Source organism: Prenolepis imparis, unplaced genomic scaffold (genome assembly GCF_030444845.1).
Source record: "Prenolepis imparis isolate NDT839.2.m4 unplaced genomic scaffold, iyPreImpa1.0 SCAF_8, whole genome shotgun sequence".
NCBI classification, from domain to species: Eukaryota; Metazoa; Arthropoda; class Insecta; order Hymenoptera; family Formicidae; genus Prenolepis; species Prenolepis imparis.
This window is the reverse complement of record NW_028141166.1, coordinates 7,049,563-7,076,764: the sequence shown is the minus strand read 5'-3', so window position 1 is coordinate 7,076,764 and position 27,202 is coordinate 7,049,563. Positions and strand designations below refer to the sequence as shown.

General features: G+C 36.1%; 1 protein-coding gene across 3 annotated transcripts; it reads right to left on the bottom strand.

Annotated features, from left to right (window-relative positions):
• Nucleotides 1–927: 927 nt before the first annotated feature.
• Nucleotides 928–27,171, bottom strand: Eyg (eyegone). 3 transcript variants are annotated; one of them, XM_083044628.1, is made up of 8 exons: nucleotides 26,846–27,131; nucleotides 23,047–23,570; nucleotides 20,519–22,673; nucleotides 10,428–10,604; nucleotides 5,210–5,350; nucleotides 3,864–4,265; nucleotides 2,722–2,906; nucleotides 928–2,523 (listed from the first exon to the last, which is right to left on the bottom strand). In XM_083044628.1, exons 3-8 carry the CDS (start codon nucleotides 21,003–21,005, stop codon nucleotides 1,945–1,947), a joined length of 1,971 nt encoding a protein of 656 aa, XP_082900754.1. In that variant the 5' UTR covers nucleotides 21,006–22,673; nucleotides 23,047–23,570; nucleotides 26,846–27,131; the 3' UTR covers nucleotides 928–1,944. The 3 variants fall into 3 exon arrangements, with proteins under 3 accessions (XP_082900754.1, XP_082900756.1, XP_082900755.1); XM_083044630.1 differs by lacking the exon at nucleotides 23,047–23,570 and having other exon boundaries at nucleotides 27,119–27,171; XM_083044629.1 differs by lacking the exons at nucleotides 23,047–23,570; nucleotides 26,846–27,131 and adding an exon at nucleotides 26,658–26,752.
• Between the last annotated feature and the right edge of the window lie 31 nt (nucleotides 27,172–27,202).

Here is a 27,202-nt window from a genome sequence, read left to right as displayed (position 1 = left end):
TGTCATCGACGTCTGCTGGGGAATGAAACTCTGTTCCTGGTGCTGATCGCGCCGCGAGAATAGCGTCTTTAACTTCTGTCACACGTATGAAAGAGATTTTTAATAGGGAAGTCTCAAGGCGAGAGAGAATACGCGCGATAACGAATATTTCCGCGGTAGGGAAAAATGATCGTGGAGGATAAGATCATCTTCAATTTTTTTCAGAAAGTCGCGAACACTATCCGGCAGAATTGTACTGTGTTCTATGGAATATATTAAGCAGGAGATAACTAATGGCAATTCACCTTTTGTATGTGTGTGTCTATGTGTACGTGTTCAGTTCTCTTTTTCTCTCCGTTAACAAAACTACGAGTAGTTACATAGTTACGATCCGCAATGTTGGTATTCGCGAAAGACTTAATAAGAGATAAGTACGAGAAGTATTAGATGAGTGGATATCTTCCTTTCTCTCTTCAGGTGTGCAATATGTAGCGAAATGTGTTGTATATATCGAAGAGTAAATATGCGGAAATATATTCCGCTAAGGAATAATTGCCGCGAAGTGTAAATCGAAAAGTATCTACAGCTGTTTGTGATATCGATTATTTTACATATTGATGTCCATGACAATTTCAATGTAAATCGATAAAGATATGTATAGTTCGGGAAGCAAACACAATGATTAAATCCAAGTTACTGAAGGAAAAAGAGCTCACATTTTTTAATAGCTTATCTATTTTTAATTTCTCATACTTTATAATTAAAGTAATTTTTCAGAGGTGAAAGAGAATTAAATTATTAAGTAATTGAGCATCGAAAATATACTTGATTTATTCTATTTTTTATATCATTATTTAATTTAGGATTGGAAGGAAATTGATTCGATAGAAATCATTGTATATTTATGTAAATTTATTTCAATATGATATATATTATATTGTGCGAATATATTCGATGGATCGTCGAAAATTGTTTTTAAGAGATAATTGGAAAGGAAATTTTTGGAAGAGTTTTTGCAAAAGAGAATGAATTGTGTGACGTCAGATATATATAATATGTGGATATTTACAAAAAAAAAGATTCATTTAAATACGTTACTTTAACAGGATTCATTTAAATACGTTATTAAACGTTATTTTAACAGACATTTCATACAGGATTATCTGTGTTTTCGCTTAGATCTATTTCAAATATCTAGATAACGCACACCTTCTAATTCATAATGATTCGCTAGGACTAGTTCCGAATGAGCTCGAACAATCTCACTCTCTTTGCTCGTAATATCAATTTATTTTCGATTCGCACGAGCAGCTCCACATCAGGCAGATTTGAGCGAATTAGTAGCGTTTGCTTTTTGCTACGCATATAAATTGCCTACGTAATCTACAACAATAATTACAGTGACACTGATGATGTTGCGTTTTAATATTATACAGATCGCAGCAGTTATATACTCGCAATTATAATTGTAAGAAATTGTCCGTTTTTGTAATAAGTAGTTCCACAGGCGTTTAAGATTTCAACCGATAGAGAGAAGATCCGAGCCCGATAATAAAGATAAAAAAAAAAGAGAGAATATAACTAACAATAAGTACACGCGCTGTTGTGCATCTGACGTTACAAGACGATAATCTGCCAATGATGCAGTTCATTGTTGATGCAGCACGTTATCGATCTATCGTACGAAAATTGAACGATCGTCGATGTTTCGGATCAACAAACATATTTCACGGTTAGCTAATCTCACTATAATCCGAGCACCATAAAAACAAAAGAATTCTTTTCACCTTTTCACTTATCGATTCACTTTACGATCACTTCGAGCACTAGTAGAATTACACGATTTTGCGTGATTTATCTCGATTGAGATACATATAAATAAATATCGACTCGGCGCGATAGATATCTCGATCTCGTTCCAAAATGTCTCATTCATGTCCGAACTGATGATATATCACATCTCATTTAACGATCGTGCTTCGTCAATTCCAACGGTTGTTGATCAGTCCAGTGATCCCTCCAGGCAACCGGCGGCGACGATGGCGTATCCTGGTCGGAATCCTGTACATCGATCTCCTCGTCCTCGTCTTCATTCTGATCGTAGCGTATCCTGTGGGCCGATCCCGGTCTAGGTCCGAATCCGGAACCGTGTCGTTCGTATACAGGACTGGTCGGTCTCGAGAGTCCGGATGAGTCGTCGCCCACCAGTTGACTGATCATCCGGAAGGCGCTGGGTTTCTTCTCCGGTTGCTTCGCTACCGAGTCCAGCCTATCGATCCTCTCGGATCTATCGAGATTCGCGTCCCTAGTCGCCGAATTGGCGACAACCGCGCGAAACGCGCTACTTTCGCCGCCCATGCCGGCGATGGAACAACCGGATGTACGCTGGCCGATTTCCATAGCGGACGTAGCGGAGTGCGGTTGCTGCTGCGGCTGCGGCTGCGGCTGCGGCTGCGGTGGCGGTGGAGGCGGTGGTGGCGAGCGCTTTAAGAGGTTCATGCGCTGGTGACGACGCCACTTTGCCCGTCTGTTGGAAAACCAAACCTAAGAGTCACGAGTTAGGTCGTTAGAACGCTCGTGATCAAGTCGGATAATATTCGGTAAATTCGGGAACGACGCGACAGCTTCTCCGCAGGATCCGTCCCAACGTCGAATATAAACGCGATCCGAGGATGGACCGGACTCTGCGTGTCGTCGCGTCGGTTCTTTATCTTTTATATTCTGCAAGTAGTGGAGCCTCACCTGAACACGCGCTTCCGAAAGTGACGTTTTCGAGGCGAGACGCTCGCGCGTGGACACGCAAGGATAATGCGATCTCTCGAACTCCTTTTCGAGCTCCTCGAGCTGTTCCGGGCTGAAAGTCGTGCGGTTGCGTCGGAATTTTGGCTGTTCCGAACCATCTAAACTTCCATCATCCCCGTCACCGTCTGCGCACATTTAATAAAAGCTTTCTATGGGCTGTATCTCTGAATACAACCCCGTTTGAAATAAAATATTCTTTATCTATTGACGAATCGACAAAACTTGTAATATATCACGGTGTGACTTCGAAATATGTAATTAAAGAATTAGGAAATTTGATTTCTATAATATATACACTGAGAGGATTTTCTCTTAAAATTTACCCTGAAAATCATGGTAATCGAGGACAAAATATGGTATGGAAAGAATTTTATGAGAATTTTTCTGATTAATATTTATCACAATAAAAATAATAATATCTGTCACAATAAAATATAAAACATGTTTGATTAATTTTACTAAACTGCATAGTAAAATTAATCAAACATATTTTATATTTTATTGTAATATGTAGATATTATTTTATTGTGATAAATATTAATCAGAGAAATTCTCATGAAATTCTTTCTATACCATATTATTCCACGATTACCATATAATTTTCAGAGGATAAATTCTAAGAGAAAATTCTCTCTGTGTATATATTGTTAATATGAAAATAATTTGATTTAAATATTATTTCATATTTTTAAATCAAATCCTTTTCATATCAAAAATATATATTACATAAATTTTAACTTTTAATTGCGAGCTTTTATTTAATTATACGATGCGCGAATATTAATGTCATAAGCAAGAAAATCTTGTTGATAGAATATTGAGCTTAAATCAATTTGAAGAAACATTAATAAACAATTGTTTCTCATTTCTATTCTCCAATAATTATATACAAATCCGCATTTAATTGCACTTCATCATTCCAAATCTAATCTACTTTGAACAAATCTTTAAAAATATAGAAAATCAAAAACATGGGAAATATAGGAAAGTATTTCCATACACGAAACCAAGAAATATTATAATATTTTCGTTCTCCTAAATAAAAAAAAAAATTCGCGTAAACGATTTCCGCTTCGTCCTACCTTGCAAGTATCCTCGCGCGATCACATCGGCGGCGTGAAGCGCGTGCTCGGAGCTGCCCGCAACGGACGCGGACGCGGCCGCAGCCGCGGCTGCAGCCGCACCCGGACTCAGGGACGGTGGCAAAAGCAGCGCGGACGCGGCGGCACCAGATATACCGGTCGCGAGAGGCGGCAGCATCCACGGATGGCCAGCCGCGCCTGCCGGAGTCGGCCAACCCGCCGGCAGATGATGGCTCGTCGTCGGATGCTGGTGCGAGTTGAAGTACGGATGCGGGCCGGCGGCCGCGTACAACCCGTAGCCGGCGGCCCGCGCGAATTCCGCGGCCGCGCGTTCTGCCGCGCGATTCCGCAGTATCCGGTTGATGCTGCTGACCGACGGCGCGGTCGCGTTACTGCAAACCCCTGGAACAGGCGGGTGTCGACGCCTCGGTCAACAATGGCAATTCTATCCGATGTAAAAATTATTCAGCGGATTACATTAACGCGAACAATATTCATTCATAAATGCGCAGAATTTTTGTTCAAAAAATAATTTTTTCGCCTCTTTATCGTTAATACTATGAGCGCGATGCAAGTTCTTTGACGACATATGATGTTGAATTTTCTGTGCGAAAACTTTAGAACAAGGGCATATACAGGGTTTCTATAAAGTCTGTTGTCACCCTTATATTTCGCAAACGGCTCAAAAATATGAAAAACCGCGAAATACGCGTGTACGAACGTGTTTCGAGGGGCTACTCTTTTAAGAAAGTTAGTAGCCTCTCGAAACGTTCGTACACGTATTTCGCGATTTTTCATAATTTTGAGCCATTTGCGAAATATAAGGGTAACAACAGATTTTATAGAAACCCTGTATATGTATGTCTTAAAGTTTGCTGGTAATTGTAATAAGATTCACGTTAGCACGAAGAACTGTATGTATGTCAGGCAATAAGGTCGCAGAAACGCGTTTCTTAATTCTTTCTAAATTATATGTTATACTCATACTTGTGCCTGTAATCACGGACGGTTTGCATTCGCATGGCTTACAAAGGACGAGCATAATTAAGTAAGAAACACGCTAGTTTATGCATCGCGCTGACGAAGACTTGACATTATGACTAAGCGCGTTCTGCGAAAAATCGTAGTCAATGTCAATGTTAGTCAATTTGTCTCTAGGCTTACGCTTTCGCGATTACTAATGCTTTGTCGCGTTTTTTCTTTTTTGCATTAATCGCTCTTTATGCGCTTACGTGGCTTAGCTCATTTATAAATTTACTTCAATTTGTTTTAAATTTATATTTGAATTATATCTTTTTTTGGATAAGAGCCGACTCGATAAAAAAAATTCGACATCATTATCTTACCCTCCGAGATTAGCCTCTCCCGAATTTCCCAGGCAAAGATGGTCGGGTTCTCCCTTTTATACTGTTCGATTTTGGCGACGACAGCCGGTGTCGCTACTTTTGGCTTACTGCCACCGATCAGACCCGGCGGGCGCAGGGTACCTGGAACACACGATAAAACGAGTTTCAAGGACGCGGATGCATTGGTAAAAGTCTTGGCCCTCGATAAAATCGCTGGTAAATGCGCCACGGCATGGTGCATTTATATTTTGCATCCTATTCGGCAGCTCGGTCACGCCAAAAATCACGAAACTCGCAGTAATTCCCGAAAATCACGCGATGCCTCGGAATCCGAACGTATCTCTCGCAGACATGATCGATGTGAACGAAATGATAATTATAATATTATATATTACAACACTATTATTATTAGATATAATTTGGCGCGTTCATATAAATATCCGATTGCCTCGATTAACTGCTCCGCGTGCATAAAAGATGCGTTAAAATATTTTCAATATTTTTAAATGAATATATAAGGATATTGTCTGCATGACGTAATAGTAAAATACAAGAAAATTCAAATGGTAATACATTACAAAAGTCACGGAGCAATATTATGCCTAACATTGCGTGCTACCATATACACGAACAGATATCAATCCTATCGTCGTATCTGGGCGGATTCATGATGCAGCGGTTAGGACAACATGAGGATACCTTACATAATAAACGTCGTGATATAAGAAAATTATATGCACGCGTAGGTAATCGTGTTAATTCGCGAGAATCCGGAATATTTTCAGTGTCATTATCGCGCATCGTAAATATCTGTTTAAGAGTTTCATTGCACGCTTTGATCTCAATCGGGCTATACAATTTATAAAAAATTTATTTATAAAAATTATAGTTTGCTAGAAAGTTTTTTTTTGTGTGCGAAAGTTAAGAAACATTTATTATAATATATTTAGAGAGAACGCGAGGTCATAAGCAAGCATGTCTATCTCTGTCATGTTCTATAGAAACTGAATTTATATAATTATCTAACCCCTTGGGAGAGGGGGGAAAACAATGCAACGGTCAATTAGTAATGAATTAATTACTACCTATGAGTGAATGCTAAGATGCACAATAGTCCGATGAGCATGTTATATATACAAGTATGAACAAGCTATACACACAATTGATTTTGCGCAGTTAAATAAAATGTTGGTGAAAATAAAAGACAAGTAGAATATAATCAATATTCTAACCAACAGCAGTTCTTGATGCGTTAGATTATAATAATTTCGAAGGCGCTTAAGTACACATACACGTTTATATAATAATATAATTTTACTTCATCCTGTATACTCTTTTCCGAATGACAAGTTAATTTTATTATTATTTTTTTTATAAAATCTATAAGATTCAAAGCAAAAAAAAAAAAGAAAAGGATGTAGAATGAATAGTTTTTGTATAATGTTTCTTTTTTAAGTATAAATTATTATAATGTCGTAATATATGTATATAATTAATATATTGTGACATATTAATTAGATAATATTTTTGTTTAATATCGCGCAGCGAAGATCATATTTTTTTAATCTTTTCAATGATTATCATATTATAATAATACATAACAAAATTATTATATTAATTATATGTAGTAATTACAGGATCTTTATTTAATATTGCGTAGCAACTATTATACGACATTGTACTATAATATAATTATAACAACTTTAAGCTTATATACAATAAGTATTGAGATGATCTATAGACTGCAATAGTGATTGTGCATTGCATTACATTTTTTTACAAATTTTTATAGTCAAAAGCACTTTATGTTGAAGATAATGTCTGATGTTTTTGTTTTTCGCGAATGGGGGGCACAATAGAAACAAAGAAACGAAAGTCACGTTCGCGTGCTAACATTAACGTCAACCATCGAGCATAAAGGGTCTCATCGAGAGACTCGCCTTCCGACCCCAATTACGCGTAAATTCATCGTGGAAGGACGCGTACGTCGCCTACGTGCATGCATGATCCGTGATTCGCGTTTCTGTCGTGGCCACCCGGTCTTCGGGTAGGAACGCGAAGGAGAATCCGTCCGTCAGGCTTTCTGGCCGAGAGAGGCCACGAGGAGGTAATGGAAACCAGAGGCGCAGGCAGACTTGAGCAATTATCGGTCGTTACGTACTATTATTAATAACAATAATGACGGCTAAAACCCGGCAGGGTATCGCGTGCGCTCCCACGGGTGAAATGCGTGCCGGGTATATAAACGATGTATCCATCTAATAGGTATCCACGCCGCGAGCAAATTCCTTGCCCCGACCTGCCATCTCAGTCATCTTCCCTCATTTAATCTTTCAGTGTTTCTCTCTCTCTCTCTCTCTCTGTCTTTCCTCTTCCGTATCTTTTCCTCTCTTTTATTCTCTTCCCTCATCCCTGACCTCCTCTCTGTCTTTATTCGCTGCTCGCTCGCTGTTTGCTCCCGGTTTGCTTCTGTGCACGCGTTGCACGTAGGTAAAATACATGTGTGCGTAAAACGTAAAACTTTTGAGCGCATCGCGCGAATCGCCGTTTTTAATAAAAGAAACTGCACGAAGCCAATTTCGTCAGCCGGTTATGTTACTTGAACGTCGGGTCCTGTATGTGTGTGTGGTTACAGGGCGTTGTTACGGGGCGAGAAGAGCGCATTCAGCGGGTCGCATGCGTGCGTTCAGCGGAGAGCGACGTGATCTCTTTTATGAATTGATAATGAGGGATTAGCGTAATTACACGGCGGTCGTGTATGAAAAGCGTTGCGATAGAAACTACGAGCAAACAGCCGGAACGCCTCCGGCATTGTCCTCTTCGTCGTCGTCCAGTTATCCAAATAACCGCGATAGTGACATGTCAGGCTTGTTATAACGTGTTTGAGAAAATTTTAGAACCATTGAAACCACGTGTATTAACTTATTCTTGAACCGATTCTCGACGCGATTTATATAGGAGCTGAAATTGCAGCTTCTAAAGAGACGAAAATCGATATAATCGAATATTTTTAGCTCATAAAAAAAGATATAATATAATAATAATATAATATTCACACACATCTCTTGTACTTTTTTCTCTCGAGCAAAAGAGACACAAATCGGAGTACCTATAATTATATAGTTGACTCTCGCCGGAAATTCGAGGGAATTAATTGTTTGTTGCGTTCGTTTAAGTAATTGGCTGACCACGATTACGGTACATTATATACTCATCCCGAAATGCCTTAAGGAATCCGTATCCAACGGGATGAAGACATTACCGGCGCGCCGCGAGAGAACAGGCCCCAAACGGTATTTTTACGAGCGGCTCGTAAAGTTAACGAGGATCGTGCGAGATAACAGGCAGGTCTACGAGAAAGAGAGAAACTCTTCCCCGACATTTCACGGAGATGCTTGGTGGCTCACTTTTTTTTTTTTTTTTTTTTTATTTGCTTCTTCCGGCGCGCGAATCCTTCTCTCTCTTTGTCTCTCTCTGCTTCTTCTTTGATATCTTTCTTGGCTTTCTCGTCTTTCTGGTCTTTCCTCGAACGCGATGCGGTTTCCTGCGGATGATTCCCGATCTCGTTCGGAGCCTGAATTTCCGCGAGTTTCACCGTAAATTCTCGCGTGCAAGATCGCATTCGCGTGCCCGTCTCGGCGAAAGCGCAATATCTCGAAGTATGGCGGTCCAAGACACAAAATAGATACGAAGCAGTACAACGCCATGAGAAGCGCGAATGCCGGAAAGCGTAGGGCATGATTTGTTGTGCGATTAGACAGTCGTGTTGTAAATGAGATGTAAATTTTTACTGCATTTCATAGTTATAAAGAAAAGAGTGGCATGGAATAACTTTTCGAAGTCTACCATATAGTATGTGTAACACTACACTGTATGTATAATAATATAATATTAGAATATTAGAATACCTATATAATATTATATAATATTATATAATATTTTAGAATAATATTATAATATAATATTACGAAAAATATATAATATACTCTATAAAAAGAAGTCATAAAGACGCGAGAGTTAAAGTTTATCAGATTAAGAAATCTGCTGGAATGCAGAGGAGTTAATGATTGCGGTGAAATTGATGAATTATTTGTGTTGCCGAGGTGCCGAAGTTTACAAAAAATTCGTGTGAAAGAAGCGGTTATTACGCATTAATTTTCGCGAGCTAACGAGCTTCGGGCGGTCGATTCCGCCCTTCACGACGTTCATTACATCCAACCGTGCTCCACGAATGCATTTAGTGTTGCGTTCTTTGTTCTTTACGCGAAAACGCCCGAGATATTAACGCGTTTGAGGTCGGTGGTGGTTGCTGCCAAAAGAACCGCAGAGAAAGATATTAAATATATGTATGTACACGGGAAAAAATATTAACACTATAGCTAAATTTTAAGTCTCTATATTACATCTGAAATTTAGTTATCATGTCTAAATTTTAGTTATGCTAGTTAATATTTTTAAGCTACACACACAGTTTAATGGGAAATTCTCCGTTAAATTATAATTAAAAAGGTTAATTATAAATATAGCTAAAATTTAGATATAGTGGCTAATATTTTTTTCTGTACATATTAGGTAGATTGATGCAAAATAAAAAGTTTAAACAAACTTATTAATTCTCTCAAGTATTTTCAAGCGAAAAAAAATTTAAGAAAGTTTTTTGTTTTAAATGAGAAGATAATATATATTTATATGTGTCTATCTATATTTTGTCTACGTATATGAAAGAAAAAAATACGGTCACTATTTTTACAATAAAAATGCTTAAAATTTTTATACATTTCGATAAATATGATAAACCTCTTTTGTACATCAATTTAATAATTTCCATCTTTAGAAATTACCTTTGCACATGTTCTATTTCTTTTTTTATTCTCTGAAGGGGTCGATGATATTTCCGAGATATAGAAATATATAAATGATTTCTACCCTGACTTTGCATCAAAATTACGTACGTACATAATGCGTACGGCGCTAGATAGGCATAGGGCTGACGACATAATGGCGATATGTCAACGGAGTAGTTCTCCTACGTAAGCTCTCGTGTTCAGAATGTCACTCAATAATTTGCATATTCTTATATCATCAACGAGAAACGCACAACTCGGTGTGTGATATTGAACGTATATATATCGTGTATATATATAAAACGCGATTTTTTTTTAAGCAAACTTGCTTCGCGAAAAATCGTAAAAATACGCTTGACGAAATTAAGACTCACCTAAAAGTTTCGTGACGACGGCGCCCTGCTGATTTAAGGACAACACATGATTGGCGAGATCATTATAGTGCCTTAGTGCTCCTAATCCGTGTGACAATTCGATTAGACGTTGCCGCGATGCGCCGCCATTATTTCCACTCGCAAACGGACCCGCCGTGCAATTTTGCAAGTTTACGCCTGTAATCAGAGAAAAATTTTATTAATTTTAATTTTTTAATTTGTGCTACGCATAACAATAAAGTTATAATGCTGAGTAATTAATTGTTTGGAGAGACAAAATGTTGGCTTATTTTTAAGAGTCACATAATATTTTATCACATTTTTATATTGTTGACTACATATAACCGTAAACAAGTTAACGAGATTCGAACGATGATTTTACGGTTCGAAGTAATCGGGAATTTTTTCGCAAAGATCTTTGCGATCTTTGAAGTTAGTTGAATGCTCCGTTAAATTAACAATCACCTGCGTAATCGCTATGATGGAAATGGTTACGGTTAAATATCTTCACGTTCAGGCGCATTAATTTTTAAACTGCTGCAAGTGATCTCGTGGTCCCGTTATTCATGCCATCTTTCAGAATATTGAAAGCGCAGTCAGAACACCTGTCACTCGCAAAGTGTGATTAATAATTTATATTCGCACACTTTTAGGAGAACTCGAAGATATAAAGACACTCGACCGTTCATGTATATCGGAATTGTCTTTCACTGTTTTTACATTTTTTATAGCAATATATCGTGTCATATTACTAAAGAAGTTTAATTCCCAGCGTTTATCGATTTTGCCTTCAGCAGTCGATAATCATTCTTGTCCTTATATTGTTATTGATGTGTCAATCAATAGAAGCTAATCGGCGTTTAAAAGTAATTTTAAAAATAAAAAATAATTATTTTTATTCATTGTTTATTTCATATTAATATACTTGACTAATATTAGTCATACTTGACTGATATTTATTTAATAGGTATTTATAGTAGATATTTAGAGTTAATATGTAGGTACGTGTGTTTGCCATACTGCTTGTTGATACTCATAAAGATGTTCGAGTTTCGTTTATTAGACACGGCTATAGTTGTATGGATATATGAATCCGTTCAGGTCAGCGAAGATTCTCATATTGTTTCAAAAGAATGCGCACGAATTAGATCTTCCTTGTGAAATTACAGAATAACTTTCACGGTTTTTTTCAAACAACCTCGAATCGAATTTTTTTTCTATTTTCGATATCAATTTTCAATTTCACATCTATTATGATACTTCAAGCGGTCTGATCTTTTTTTTTTAATTATAGTTTTGTCGAAGTTTCTCTTTTAAACTTCTATATTTTTTAGCGAGAATATTCCTTTATTATATGTTTGAGGTACAAGGTAGAAATTCATATTTTTTATATCAACTAGAACAATATAAGCGCGCGGTACGCGCGCGCCATTCTTCGATTTTATGTTAAAACAGAATGTTTTAAATAATATGTTACAATACTTTAAACACGATTTTTGACAGTTATCAGCTGATTTCTGTCCAAAAATATTTAATCGAGAATAAGATATTATAATATATTATTTACAAACATATTACTATTTTAATTTTTTAACATATTATATTAAAATTTAATTTTTTACCATATTATTATTTTAAAAATTAATTAGCAAATTAACGCTTTAATCTGATTTCTGTCAAAAAATATTAATGAAGCAAAAATTTGCTAATTAAATATTCTAGCTTACATATTTATATTTATATTGTGTATGTTAAAATTTGCTAATTAAATATTAAAATAATAATATGGTAAAAGTTATAAAATAGTAATATGTTGTAAATAATATGTTATAATACCTTATTCTCGATTAATATGTTTTCTTTCTATATCTTTTACAGCTATATCTTTTCGAACGAATCTCTTTCGAGTTTTAATTAATTATTAATATTAAGTCGTGTATATAGTATCGCGCGCGCGCTATTAGAGTGAAGTTGCCGATGTTTGTAGCCTCGGCCATTACCGAAACGCCGCGAGTATCAGGTAGTTGGACCTGCGTCCCGCTGTGATTAATTAGTAAGCATAATCATTAGAAACGATTTCTAACCTTTGTATTGTAATATTTATCAATCGCATATCATAATTTCAACGTTAATATGTAGGCGTGATTGTTCGAAACGCATATTTCGCGAAAAATTGGATGCAAAATCTCTTGCCAACATAACCCAACTATCTGTTGTCGCGCGCGCGAATGTGTTGCGATCCGTGGATATATTTATCGTTAATTCTAGTTTGAATATTTATATTGTATATGTTATAATGCGAAATAATAAGATTATTCTAATATGTATGTATTTTATTTGTTACAGATAGCATGGCGATTGACGCGTCGTGTCGGGAGTGCCGTGTAAAATGTCGCGCGTCGGGAGTGCCGTGTAAAGTTTTGCGTGTCGGGAGTACCGCGTAAAGTGTCGGACAATCGTAATTATTTGTGTTTTCGCGAGTGTCACGAGTGCTACGAAGGACCAAGAGAGGAGGAGGAGGCTCGGGGAGGCATCGGGCGACAGCGGGGCAACTGCGAGGTATGCGAAATAAAAACATTTTTTCTAAACTGCATTTTTTTAAAACTGTTTATGAAATATTCGACACACACATATGTATATACATAATTTGAATATTTTGTTTTCAGATCAATGTGTGCTGTACTACAACTCAGCTATTGCACGTATCGGTGAGTGAGAAATTTATTTTATAACATTTTAATAGCGCTAATGGGGATGTATATTATTATATACATATATGTATATACGATATGTTGAAAATATTAAAATATTAATATATTTTAAATATGTTATAATATCTTATTCGCGATTAATATTTTTTGGCAAAAATCAGCTGATAATTGTCAAAAATATTAATCGAATTTAATATATTATAACATCCCTTTCTAAAAAAGCATGTTAAGTCGATTCTCGTAAGTATTGTTGCATCTTTTTCGCGATACTGATTGACTGTTTCGATTCGCATTGTGCGTTATATTCGTAGCATCGAGAGGCTGTCATTGCTAGAGTTAGTAGTTTAACAGTTTGTTCAAAATATAATAAAATAAAATAATGTGTTTTATACGAAATTAAATAATGTTATATATAATATTTTAAACTCGATTAATTTTTTTTGATAGTTATCAGCTGATTTCTGTCAAAAAATATTAATCGCGGATAAGGTATATTATAACATATTATTTACAACTTATTACTATTTCAATATTTTTAACATATTATTATTTTAAAACTTAATTAGCAAATTAACGCTATAATCAGCTGATTTCTGTCAAAAGATATTAATAAAGCGTTAACCTGCTAATTAAATTTTAAAATAATAATATGTTGAAAATATTAAAATATGTAGTAATAAGTTGTAAATAATATGTTATAATACTTTAAATTCTATTAATATTTTTTGACAGAAATCAGCCGATAACTGTCAAAAATATTAATCGAGTTTAAAGTATTATAACATATTATTTAAAACATATTATTTTATTTTATTTTATTTTAAACAAACTGTCAAACTGCTAACCCTTACGATGACAGCTTCTCGATACTAAGAATATAACGCACAACGCAAATCGAGACAGTCAATCAGCATCGCGGAAAAGAGGCAACAATACTTACGAGAATCGACTTAACATACCTTTTTTTTAGAGAGGGATTAAATTCTTTAGAATGCATAAATGTGACAAAATTGCAGTTGAAAATTGTAGGAGTAAAATTCGGGGAATGATAATGATTTGATACGCGACAATATTAAGGATTATTCGTTGACTTAATCTCGACTGTCAAACTGGAGACTTAATTATCTACTTAATTTCGAGTAATCGAGCGTTTAGTCGAGTGTTTAGGACGAGCGTGTGATTACGTATATCTATGTTAATAGAAGATTGATAGAAAGTAATCTTAAAAGAGAAACTGTGTGTAATTATACAGCATCCAGTAAAATCATGGTAAAATGAAACCAAGATTTAAGTGTAAATCGATGCGAGCTTAAGGATAATATGAATTATAAATGTGAGATAGAATGTTAATTATCATACCCGTAGTGCGATCAAAATTATGATGTACTTATTTGCTGGCTTGGCTTCTTCATAATCGCGCTGTCGACTAATCTTAATGACGTTTAACGTGGCTCGTCGCAATTTATGTACGATCGAACGATACGGCAATATTAAGAGCGTGAAGTAACTGTCATTTGCAAACGGCGAACGCAAATTACTTTTCATCCCTTATAAAGAGACCAAACGATCGGTAGGAAGGATCTTTGGGTGAAATTAAAATCCTGTGTATCGGCAGAAAACAGGTTCATACTCATTTGTATCGCGTTGTTTTAATTGGTTTTAACGGGTGGCGACCGGGTGCAAATACGTTCATTTACATAGTGAGGATGTTTAATTAATTCCTTTATGAGTTGAGCGGATTACCAATTAATTTCGCATAAGGCATCTTATGCAGATTGTTTGTAATTTGCTATACATACGATCGAGCGGCCATTTTCTGCAGAATTTACGACGTTAATGCAGCTAATTACCAATGACCAATACTTATCGGAAACCAGAATTTAGTTAATTTGCTGTAATTTGGAGGAGGATAATTGATATTTTTTGCACACGATTATTATAACATTATTAGATGTTTATTATTCGTTTTTTAATTGTACGTTAGACTTATATTATTTTGTTATCTTCTTTTAGAGATCTTTTAAAGTTTTATTATCTTCTAAAGCAATTCTACTATAAATTCAGATAAAAAAAGGGCTAGTAGGAGCCAGGTATAGATATACAATTATTTTTAAATTTCTTGTCAAAATAAGAGGAATTTAAAAATAATTTTGGTGCAGCTAATATCTGTGCCTGACTCCTATTAACTCTTTTTATATCTAAATTTGTATTTATATATCAGAGCTTTTTCGATTTATTATTTTAATTTTACTTCATTTAAGAAAAAATTATTTCAAAACTTGTCAAAATAACTAAAAAAATATACAGTGTTTTTAAAGCACTTTTTACATTAATGATTAAAAAGTCCTACAGATCTAATACAAATCATGATGATTAAATTAGAAATAAAGTCGTTGCAATTATATTTGCAAAATTCCCGGGAGATTCATTGCAAGACTGAAAAGCCACCAAACTTATATATATTCACTGAGGAATCTTGTTCGCGGCGATTGCTCGAATATTTACGGGAATTCTGCGAGTCTCGCATCCGTTTCATCCGCCTAAATGGCACATCGGGCGCGCATTCCGCGCTCGTTTCGTGTCAAAGCGATCGGAGGTGTCGTGAAAACGAAAGTAGCCGATACACAGAAAGAAATGTGTCCCGTCGTTGCATCGACACCAAACGAGAACCGGTTCCGAGCGCGAGTTCTGGCATCAATTCTCGCGGTATATTCGTCCGTATATTTGAAATCGCCGCCGGTAAAGACCGATCGCTCGACACGGGGTAATAGATAATAGATAGAAAAAACTAGGAAAGCCGATTCTCTTTCTGCGGACAAGGCAACTCGTTCGCTTCCGATGAATGGGGACTTTATCTGGGCCGAGATGGTTTCAAGTAAAACACCGTGTCGCGAGTATTTACTGACGGTGCGCGAATTAAGTCAATCCTTCTTAAATCAATTTGTTTGTAAGAAGCGCGCAAATAAGAATTAAATCACTCAAAAAAATGTTACGAAACAAATGAATAAGTACAGACAATCAATTTTTTTGTATGGAATGAAAAGAAAAAAAAATATTAAACAGTCGCGAATAAAAATTGAAAATAAGATATGATCTATATTAGACAAAAATAATCTATATTAGACGAAAGATCTATATTAACGTAACTTTATATGTATATTATATGTGTGTCTATCTTTATAGATAATTTTTACCGTAATAATAATTTTACATTACATGACAGAATAAACGTTTACGTAAAATCTTGCAAATAAAATTAAGACGATTTATGAGTCATATACGCGCAAAATAAAATACATATTCATTGAAGGTCATATCAATTCTTTCCATTCGAAGGTAATGTCTGGTAAAGAAAAAATGTGTTATGAATATCATGTTAAGAGCAAGCTCTACACGATAGCCGATAATTGATACATATACAATAACTATAGGTGATTATTTTACGTAATAACTTGATGATTAGCGGCGGTCTCCATGAGAGACGAGATGGTACTCGAGAAATCGGGAGGGAAAAATTCATTTGCAGATGAAGATATCTATTTCTTGGCACTTGCCATAAACATAATCTAAGGTATAATCATAAAATCTCGAAGGATTGTATTATGTGTTGCGCGTCACCGTAATAGTATCTAATTGCTCCGCATTTATTCATAAAAGTCACGCATCGTTGGTCTATATTCGTATCTTAAAATTCTTTGATCAATTTTATCGTAGGTTGAGACACTTTTATATGAAATAGGTGAGCCGTTGTTTTTACGCAACTGACCTGCATCGACGCGTTATTGCAATTAAAAACTATAAGTGCCAATTATTTGATCGTAAATTTAAAAGTATCGACGAACATAAATTTAATGTCTTAAAGCACGTATATTGTGAAAAATTGATTACATTTTACGATGAAGTTATAATTTAACATTCATTAAAATATTTCATGTATAATTAATATATCTCTTTGTCGACAATTTTAACGATTGATCGCCGAAACTACAACAAAGTGCAAGTACGCGTTAGACAGTTATTAATCTCGAAGTATTATTCATTCTAAAATTCTGAATGCGATTATAAAATTCCGCTGTATCTTATGCTTATTCAAGTAATAGAGAATAAGAGAACTCGTACAAAGTTCTTAAACTGAATTAGCAAGAGCTGCGCTTTTTATCTGCCACATTGAATTTGTTACAGATTTTTTTTTATTTGGAATTATTACCATTAGATTAATTTAAAAGCATCAATCGAGTTCAAAATTTAATACATACATAAGACAAATAGAATATTGAATTTAATTTTGATGAATGTTACATGTGATCAAGAAAAGATATAATTTATTATTTCATATTAGTATGCTTTTTTACACGATTGTACGATTAGGATAGGACAATAATCAGAAGAGGATCTTCTCGGTGTTCTTATCTTTTCCTCTTCACTCGTTCGCGAAGACATTTACTGCTTACATGGTAAGCCTCAAAACTGTCTGCATATAGTCATAAAATCTCGTGTTTCTGAAACGAAGTATTCCGCAAACGTAAGAATCGAGATGAGTACTCGCGGGACCGACGAATATTGAACGTTAAACAAGAATAATACTTCCGCCGAACCTTAGAGAGATACTGTATTGCAAACGCATTGAAACCGGTTTCAAAACAAGTGCGGTGCGACATTGAGAATCTCCGTATTACATCTCGGCAAGTGTTAACGAAAAGATTTCCGACATCGAAATCATAGGCGCTACTCCCAATTGTGGAGATATTTATATTTTAGTATCAATGATTTTGCGAGTTGATACTTCGAGAAAGAAGCAATCAACAAGTCTGGCAAGCATAAACCATAAAAAAATGTATGAAAATGTGTGATAGTTAAATATATATGTCACGTATCTCCGAGATGAAGTAGCAAAGTCGTCGCTACTCTTAATCATGCGTCTCTTTTTTATTTTATTATTATTTTTGTGATTTTATTATTATTATTTATTATTTTATTATTATTATTCTTTTTTATTAGCAATTTCACGTTCAAGACCCGAGTATTATTTTCTATCTTTAGTTATTAAACACGATCTAATAAAAATAATATTAATAAAATAAATAAAATAAATAAAAAATACGGATTGAATCAGACTTGTTATTTGCATTTAAAGATCGAAAGAGTGAAAAATCATCTTTATTATGCAATTAAACATTCATAATTCGTTCGCAAAATAAACATTCAATCATTATACTATGATAACGTGAAAGTTAACATGCACTTTGTGCGAGCATTTTTTTCTGATATTTGCGCGTTGCAGTTATTATGTTTACACGAAATGATATAGGCAAAAATAAATTTGATTGTACAGGTACAAGTACAATCGCGTCTTTTGACAACTTAATTAGCAATCGAAAAGTGACGATGCGGTCGGTCGTTGATAACGAGCAAACGAGTAAACAGAATGATTCTAAAAGAAGATCTAAAAAAGAACTTTCTTTCCCGGTTCATATGGTTGATATAGTGTGTGAGAGTGTGTTGACCCGATATCGTAGGATACCTATTTAGGAACTAGTATTGGATCGACTTGTTTATTATGCACGTTTTAGACATGACAATCAATATCATGGTGATTCTGAATTCTTGAAACAGGAATGTCGCGTTCTTTCTACGATTTACTGTGTGCTACTAAAATTTTTAAATCAAATTAATTATTATGCAAAATTAAAAGTAGAAGGCTCTAATATACACAAATAAAATCGGAACGAATTAATTAAGAACCGTGGGCGAATTTTCTTCTTCCTTGTTAAAAAAATTATTTATTTTGAACTTGATTGTAATTATTAGATAATTATTATCCGTTTCATAGTTGTGATTAAAATTTCATTAATTCGTATAGTTACAGTTAAAATTTCATTAGTTGCGATTAAAAAAGCTTATCCTTTCCGAGATTTTTATGTGTTTTCAGAAGCGTGAAATGGTCCAATTATTGTTAGTTGGCAGACGAGCCCTGTACAGGTGCTCGGTTGTACAGGTGTTCGACGTTAATTGCGGTTGCCATCCTGTATCGAGAGGTTCGCGCGGTGAAAGATCGTGAGGCGATTCATAATTCAATTAGTTATTTGGTTATCTCTCATCGAGAAGTAGATATAATCGATATACATTCATTTATCGTCGCGCATGTTTAACTCACGCTATCAGAAATGTATAAGATTAAATGTTTATTAAGTTGCATAATGAAGATGATTTTTCACTCTTCCGATTTTTAAATGCAAATAAGAAGCCTGATTCAATTCACATTTTTAATTCATTTTATTGACTTTATTAGATTGTCTTTAATTACTAAAGATAAAAAAGATAATACTTAATGACACAAAAAAGATAATACTTAATGATACAAGTCAAAATATAACGATATCATATAACTTCTAATTAATAATATGGTATATATAATAAAATAATTAAAATAAAAATATAATTAATAAAAAAACATCTATTTTCAGAATTTAGTTTATTTCAATATTATTTTTCGGTAAAAAAAACTCAAGATTTGTATTAAAAATCAATATCATTCGAAGAAAACTTGATAATATCCATGTTATCAGAAAGATTACGTTACTCTCATTAATTTCACAGAACTCTCGCCGTTTCCATGTACTTATTATTTCGACGATTATTGTTTCTACCTTCGATAGTCTCGAAAGTGTACTCAGGTGTTCGGATGAGGTCTGTTAAACAACGATCTTAAATTTGAATAACATCATCGTGCAATTTTATTGTAATAAAATGCACGGAAGACGATTGTAAATATATAGTGACGCTGCGTATGACGTATTCCGTAATTATCGATTTATTGCGGCAAACGGAATTAATTGGCTCTTCATTGCTTACACACGCGCGTTCGGTTTATCTTCTTTTACTTATTGTTAGTATCCAAAACTGGAAGAAGATATTAAACCGATGAGTATGGAAACGTACAAAATGTTTTTATAACAGACGCGATCGTTTTTTAGTAAGTGTCAGAACTTGTTTTAATTAATTAAATTAATTTAATCTATAGCAAACATATTTATTATGACAAAGTGCATGAGAAATCGTACAATTGGATGAAAATATTTGATTATATCATGATTTATTTCGCACGTTCAGCGTGTAAAGAAATTATTTTCGCGAGTTCGATGCACCCGAATATCTTCTTTGTTATCAAACGATTAATGGAATAATATTTGCACGCATATATCGAACATACACGGTGGCTGTTTTAAACGATTATTTATTTAATGACTGCAAATCGGTTAACTGAGCTACCGTGCGAGAAAACCTCGACAAAAGAAAGAGACTTGTGAAGAATGAGACTCGGGGGGAGATGATAATCCGATTTGATTCGAGTTTTACGAGTATCTGAATATTTCTACTTACCATCGATTAAAGAGACCGGTACATTCATCTGCTGATGATGATGTGCCGCCGGATGTTGATGATGATGCGGTGGATGGATCTGCAGCAAATGCGATCTCGTTTGAGAGAAGGTCGGTGACGGTGGTTCCCAAGGTCGAGCGACACCGGTGCTGATGGGAACATCCTCGTCCTGACAGCAAAACTTGTCGTTTGGCCCCGAAGTGGTTGTGTTGCCGGCGCAATTCGCGACCCCGTGTCCATCATTATTGTTGTTGTTGTTATTGCTAATTTCTCCGTTATTGTTGTTGTTGCTGCTATTGTTATTGTTGCTGTTACTGCTGTTTGCGAGTCGCGTGGTGGTCGCGCCCGTCGCAGGGCTACCACTACCACTAGCACTGCCACTGACACTACCACTGCCAATGCCGTCGACCTGCACCATTTCGCTGTCGATCGCAGCAGCCGACTTGGCAGTACCAGGAGGGGTCGCGACGCCGCCACCGATCATCATCACCAGACGATCTCACCTCCGCCCCCTCCACGTTCAGCGCAACGGCTCCTCCTCTCTCTCCCTTGCTTCTTCTTCCTCCAGCTCTGCTTATGTACCACGTCTATCTTCGCATCCAACAGATTTTTTGCGTCGATTCTTCCCCCGTCGATTCAACGAGCGATCGAAACGTTGACAAATGTCCTCGGCCGCAAGTTAACGTGTCGTCCGGGAGTTTTCGCCCTCGGAGTAAACGGCTAAAGATATTCGCGCCTCTCATTATACGTCGGATGATACCGTTGCACGGACATTTTTCGATTTTCGCGGTAAAGTTATACGGTAAAAGTTAGTAATACGATTTTTCAGTCATCTGTCAATCGCGCGATCGTCGAACTTGTTATGTTCCTCTTCTATTTTCGCACGCACGTAGACACGATGAAAGATGACTGTATCCAAGTTCGATATACATTCCCACCGTATTCGTCGGAGGACCGCAGTTCCCATTTGTCTTCGAAATCTTTACTTGGTCCTCGTCAATGTTCACTTGTCACGTGTACACCATGAGACCAACACTGTCAGCTACCATCCTCCGACTGCCTAGACATGTTTCGCGCGACTTGTCACGTGACACACACGAGTTTTACAGATCTAATTAACGGATTTCTTGTCTGCTCGCCGATGACGATCACGAAGCATCGCGACGCGAGCTTTTACGTCGTCGCGATACTCGAGCCTAGTCGAGGAGCCGAAGGCGCGGAATGTTGGAGCGCAAGCGCCTTCTCGACGAAGCTCGTGACCACGTCCTCTCTTTCTCTTCCTCCTCCTCTTCTTCCCCTCTACGTGCTCTTTTTCGCGTGTCGATTGCCTTCTCGCTTCTTCCGCCTATAAGGGACTACCTTCTCCAATGACAGGCAACGAGGACTACGTCACCGGGGTAACTTGCTCGCGCTCCGTTGGATTCGAGCGGATTGCCTTCCGCTCGGGGTTTCGAAGCTCATCCAGACTAGCCTTACCCCCACTGTTTCCCTCCCGCAACCGGGAGGGACTCGCCTCTACTCGCCGAGGTGAGATCAAGATTTAATGTGACGTGCGACTTGCCTGGTCACTTCGTATACGCGATTCCCGATTCCCTCTCCTCCTCTTCTTACCTGTTCACTGCGAGATCGTTTTTCTTCCACGATGCACACACGAGTTATCGCGAGATTTGTTTATCCCTCGCGCAAATTTTCACGCATTCGAGGGCATTCCTCTGGATGTAACAGGGAATATAAAAAAAATTCTTCCAGCAGAGAGAAAGAGAGAGAGAGAGAGCGATTACTCTTCTCTTTCTTCTTGCTCTCGTCTTTTTTTTCGTCGTTTTTCCACCATGCACTACTTTTCTTGTCACGCGATCCAACTGTCTTCTTCGTGTCCCAGTGAGGGCGAAATGAAAAACTCGTACATCGCAGTTTCAGTTCATCTTTAGTCCGTTATTTAAGCCGCTGGCTGTGATGCAGAGTATCGAGACAGTACTCTCTCTCAGTTGCTCTCTTTTCAAGCCTCTCTTCTCTATCCGGACGACGCGTAATGCGGGCAACCTGCTCGCGCTCCGCCGTATTCGAGCAGATTGCCTTCCGCGCTGCTCTCGAAGCGCGCCCAGACTAGCCTTACCCCCACCTCTTTTCTTCCCGCAAAAGAGTTCCTCTGCTGCTTCTACCCACCGAGAAAAGAGATGAGATCAAGATTTAAGGCGCCGCGTGATGGCGAAGACGAGGGAGATGAATACGAAGAAGGCGGTCGAAGACATCAGAAGCTACTTGATTACACCAGGATTGTAAAGGGTGGACGCGGGGCGAAAAACACCGGGGGGACCCTCGCGAAAGACCTAGTCGATGGGCATACAAACGTGGTGGGGAACGGGTATCGTGGGGATGCATGGTAAAAAAGAGAAAGAGAAAGATGGAGACCAGGAGGGAGACAGAAAGAGAGAGAGAGAGAGAGAGAGAAAAAAAGACCTGGGTAAAGTCAGCCAAGTGCGCACAGCAAGCCGCGCATCTGAGCTTACCCAACGCCCATCGACCATTACCAAGACGATCCACCAATTGGGCGATCCGGTAGCCGCCCATAGATCTGTTCGTTCTCCCACGCTTTTAAAGAGCGACCTTCTGACTCTTCTTTGCTACCGGCGCGAAGCGTCGTCGCGATCCTCGGCCGTTGCCACGGGTTGCCGTATATGTAATTTTAGTATCGTGTATACGTTGATGTCGGACTTGGACAGCAGGCTCAGGGATAACCGATTGGTGCGCGATTGGTACCGGTACCAACGTTGCACTTGCTTAGCCTGGCCTAGCCTTTCCACGCGAATAAAACTGGAGTACGAGGTAATCACTCGTAGTACACTATCTAAGGAAGTTCTTCTATCTTTCTAAGTATTCCCGAGAAAGGTCTATTTATGTCGTTCTCCAGATTGTCTGTAAATTGTCGGTTATTAGTAAAATTTGATTCAGCCAATCGTTGGCTTACGTAGTATAGTTGAACGTACTTGGGAGTGAACCTTCCTTCTTTGAAAAGTTGTCAATTCAAGCAGGCAAAAGATTGCTCTTCTTTGTTCTAATTATAGTTTTAATAGAAGGGGGGGAAATATGTACATATATAGAATAGAATATATACATATATAGAGTATATACATATATTCCAAAACTCCATCAATTATATCTTTAATCATAATTAGAATATTTTGGAATTAATTTTTTAATTTTTAATTCTTTTCTAAATTATAATTCTATTCTTAAGCTTATTTAAAATTAACAGAAGAATACAATTTTATTCAGTTTTTCTTCTGAAGCTTAATTCATGGAAGTGTATCAGCTTTAAAATCATTAATTAATATATTAATATGAAAATTAACAATATTAATATCTATATGAAAATTAGAAATATATTAATATATTTTCATTGAAAAATTGATTCCGTATCAATCAAAGAGAGAATTATTTAATGTGTTGATATCTCGTCGTTTTAGAATATTCTATGATAATTGATATTGATAAGAATCCATACATGTACTATTTATACAAAGTCGCGTTATTCATTTTATAATTTTTAAAATTTTATTAATTTGAATTAGATTATTCCTTATTATACTTCTGATTAAGATAAAAATATAGACAAATTAGTCACTATTGCCGTATACATTATTTGTTAGAGATATACACAAACATATATTAATACATATATCGATTACTTGAGAAAAATATTATTTCTCTAACCCAATCTCAATATAGACGCATATACTATAAATAGTTATGTAATAAATGCTATAAAGAAAAAGAAAAGGAGAGAAAGAAGAAAAGAAAGAAAGAGGGAACGAGATGCTCAATGTATACTGTATCTATGTACGCATGCTATATATTTATATTAATAATGGAGAACATAAAGTAGAGCAAGTACAGATAACGTTAATATAAATAGACGATGATATATAAGTTGACATAATAGTAATTTTAAATGACAATTATTTCAAACGCTGTACTGCTCATTAAATATAACAATATTTCATAATGGTTTCTGATAACGAGAGAGGAGTATATTTCCATAGATTTTCTTGATATTACAGTTCATTTATTACTTAATAAATCTTGGAACATAATCGTGAATATTTTTAATTCTGTTTTTTTTTAAATATTTTATTTTGACGTTTAATATCTTTAACGATCAAAATACCGTCGTAATTTCATGCTTAATAAACGATGCAGAAATAAAAAATAAACAAATATATTTAAAGAAATTTCATGAAAACATTTTATTATTATTTCGACGAAAATATAGCAAGCATACATGATGTATCAACTCGTTCTCTTATGGTTTTCTCTTTTCTTTTCTCTCGAATAATGAGATTTTCTCAAATGTCAATTAACAGTGCAATGCATTATATCTTTCGACAGATTTCAGATCTATCGTAAAATCAGAAGAATTTTTTTCCTTGATAATATTGGACTTGAAAAAATTTCGGCTTTATTATAACCAGAAATTGTAACCAGATGTTGTTTACGCAATTTTGTTAAATAATTGCGATAATAACTATATTACTGTAGAATAATTTGGACATTTAGTTAATACAGATACTTTTCTAATAACAGTTTTATAGTTAGTATGATCTTAATGCAATTATAGCAATATGTCTTGATAGATATCAAATATTTATGTTTCTTAGAAATAAATACATCATAAGTCAAACGCTTGTTCGATAAGTCGCACGAATATTACGTATTAATGATTATGTTATCTAGACAGCTGAATAAATCAATTTTTGGTACCCCAACTGTCGGATTAGGAAATGAAGTTATTCAAACACACAGGAGACAGAGCTGTTTTACGACATTATTATAGTTTTTTGATAGCGACGAATGAGCAATTCATTTAAACGAATCATTAATTCGCAAAGACTAATATAACATCTGATGCTTTTATTTTTCCGTTGCTTCGCGTTACGTTATTCAAGTTTGCAGAATCGTTTAATCATTACGTTCAAACAACAAAGAACAAAAGAAGGAAAATCATCGGACACCACGTGTAGCTCCGACAAATTACAAGCCGCGCGATTACTCACCGCGAATTAACGTAACATATGCTACATTGTTACAATGTCGCAAAACATTTGTGACTGTTATTATTCGTGCGTCTGAATATATGCGATCGTGTGTCGCGTAAAAAAATAACGAGTCAGGCATGTGGTGAAAACAACTATTAATTATTGCTGCAGCATATTAATTTTATTGTTCTCGAAACAGGGATAGAATGAGAGAATCAAATGAGAATTAGAGTTTGTCCACTGAAAACGAAGAAATTAATTTATCGTGTAAATTTTTTATTTTGCTATATGAAAAAAATGCAATTACATTTTCTACAAAAGATGAGGTAGGATTAGATAAAGCAGGAAAAGCAAGATAATTATTATCCCTTTATAATTTTTAATGCTTTTAGCATTGGCGTCTATTATATTACTCAAGATGAAAATCTATATATACATACAATTTTGTATGCAAATCGATATGCTTCTTTAACTATTTTATTTATATAATGATAATAAGATAAAATCATCGAGAAACATACTGAGATAATCTTTTATTCCAATATATATATAATAAGATATATGAAATATCTTGCGTAAATAATGATTCAAAAATATCTTGTACAAGGTATTCATTTTTCAATGATCTTTTTTTTATTGTTAGTTACATCTTATCTTAATTGTACAAGAAGAAATGATTCCTTGCAAACGTATCCTCTGTATTATTTAAGCTAAAAATCAGTTTTATCTTTAACAAAGTTAAACTAATGTCAGTTAGATTTCTCGACTTTTATGTTAAACATTGCACTCGTCTCTATAAGTCTTGAAATTTTTTTCTCAATCTTATGTACCTATGTGTGCATAAATGCGGTTTGTTTATTTTATTACTATATATCTACATTAATATTTGATATATTTAATATATTTCATAATAATGTTTCGAATGATACTGTCTAGATTGTGTGCGAAAATTCCGCAGAGGAATGTAAGAGAGAGTTAAAAAAGTTAACACAAAAATCATTATAGATGACGTGGCATGTAAGAAATTCAGTTAAATATAAGTGAAAGTAAAATATGTCGCGCACCGAGATGTATCTCGCGTTTGGCATGTAAAAAAAAGAAATTACCGCGATTACCTCCGACGGATAATAACCGCGATAATCATTCACACATCGAATATGCTAGATATATCGTGCGCACTTTACATCGTCGCTTATTCGGGTCGGTACCACCATCACCACCACCACCACCACCACCACCACCACCACCACCACCACAACCACCACCACCATTACGACCACTATCACGAGCCTACCATTATCACCGTCGCACGCTTGACGGTGATAAATCATGCGACAGGAATGATTCGGCTAAATTGCTGCTCGCACGTATCCGCGCTCGATGCCTGCCGTGCGGGTCGTTGCATGGATGTCGGAAAAGCGATGCCGACGAAGGGAGGCAGAGGGTTGCGGGAGGGATAGAACGGCGAGGGAGAGCAGGGTATACGCGACCTTTCCCCACTACGGGGCGAGAGTCTCCGGGGTAAACCGGCGAGAGGCAATGTCCGTCATGAGCGGTAATTACGCACGCGTTCCAGTAGCCATTGGTCTATTGATTTTGCCGGGGGAAGCTTGTCGGGTGCCCTCCGTTGCTCGAGCCGCGACTCGCCCGG

What these genes read in the sequence shown, in the direction of transcription:
- Eyg (XM_083044630.1), bottom strand. Translation starts at nt 21,005, where the DNA reads ATGATGATCGGTGGCGGCGTCGCGACCCCTCCTGGTACTGCCAAGTCG. An exon ending in ACCGGTCTCTTTAATCGATG is followed by an intron (nt 10,605 to 20,518) that starts GTAAGTAGAAAT and finishes CTCTGATTACAG; the next exon opens with GCGTAAACTTGCAAAATTGC. An exon ending in TTTCGGAAGCGCGTGTTCAG is followed by an intron (nt 2,524 to 2,721) that starts GTGAGGCTCCAC and finishes CGTGACTCTTAG; the next exon opens with GTTTGGTTTTCCAACAGACG.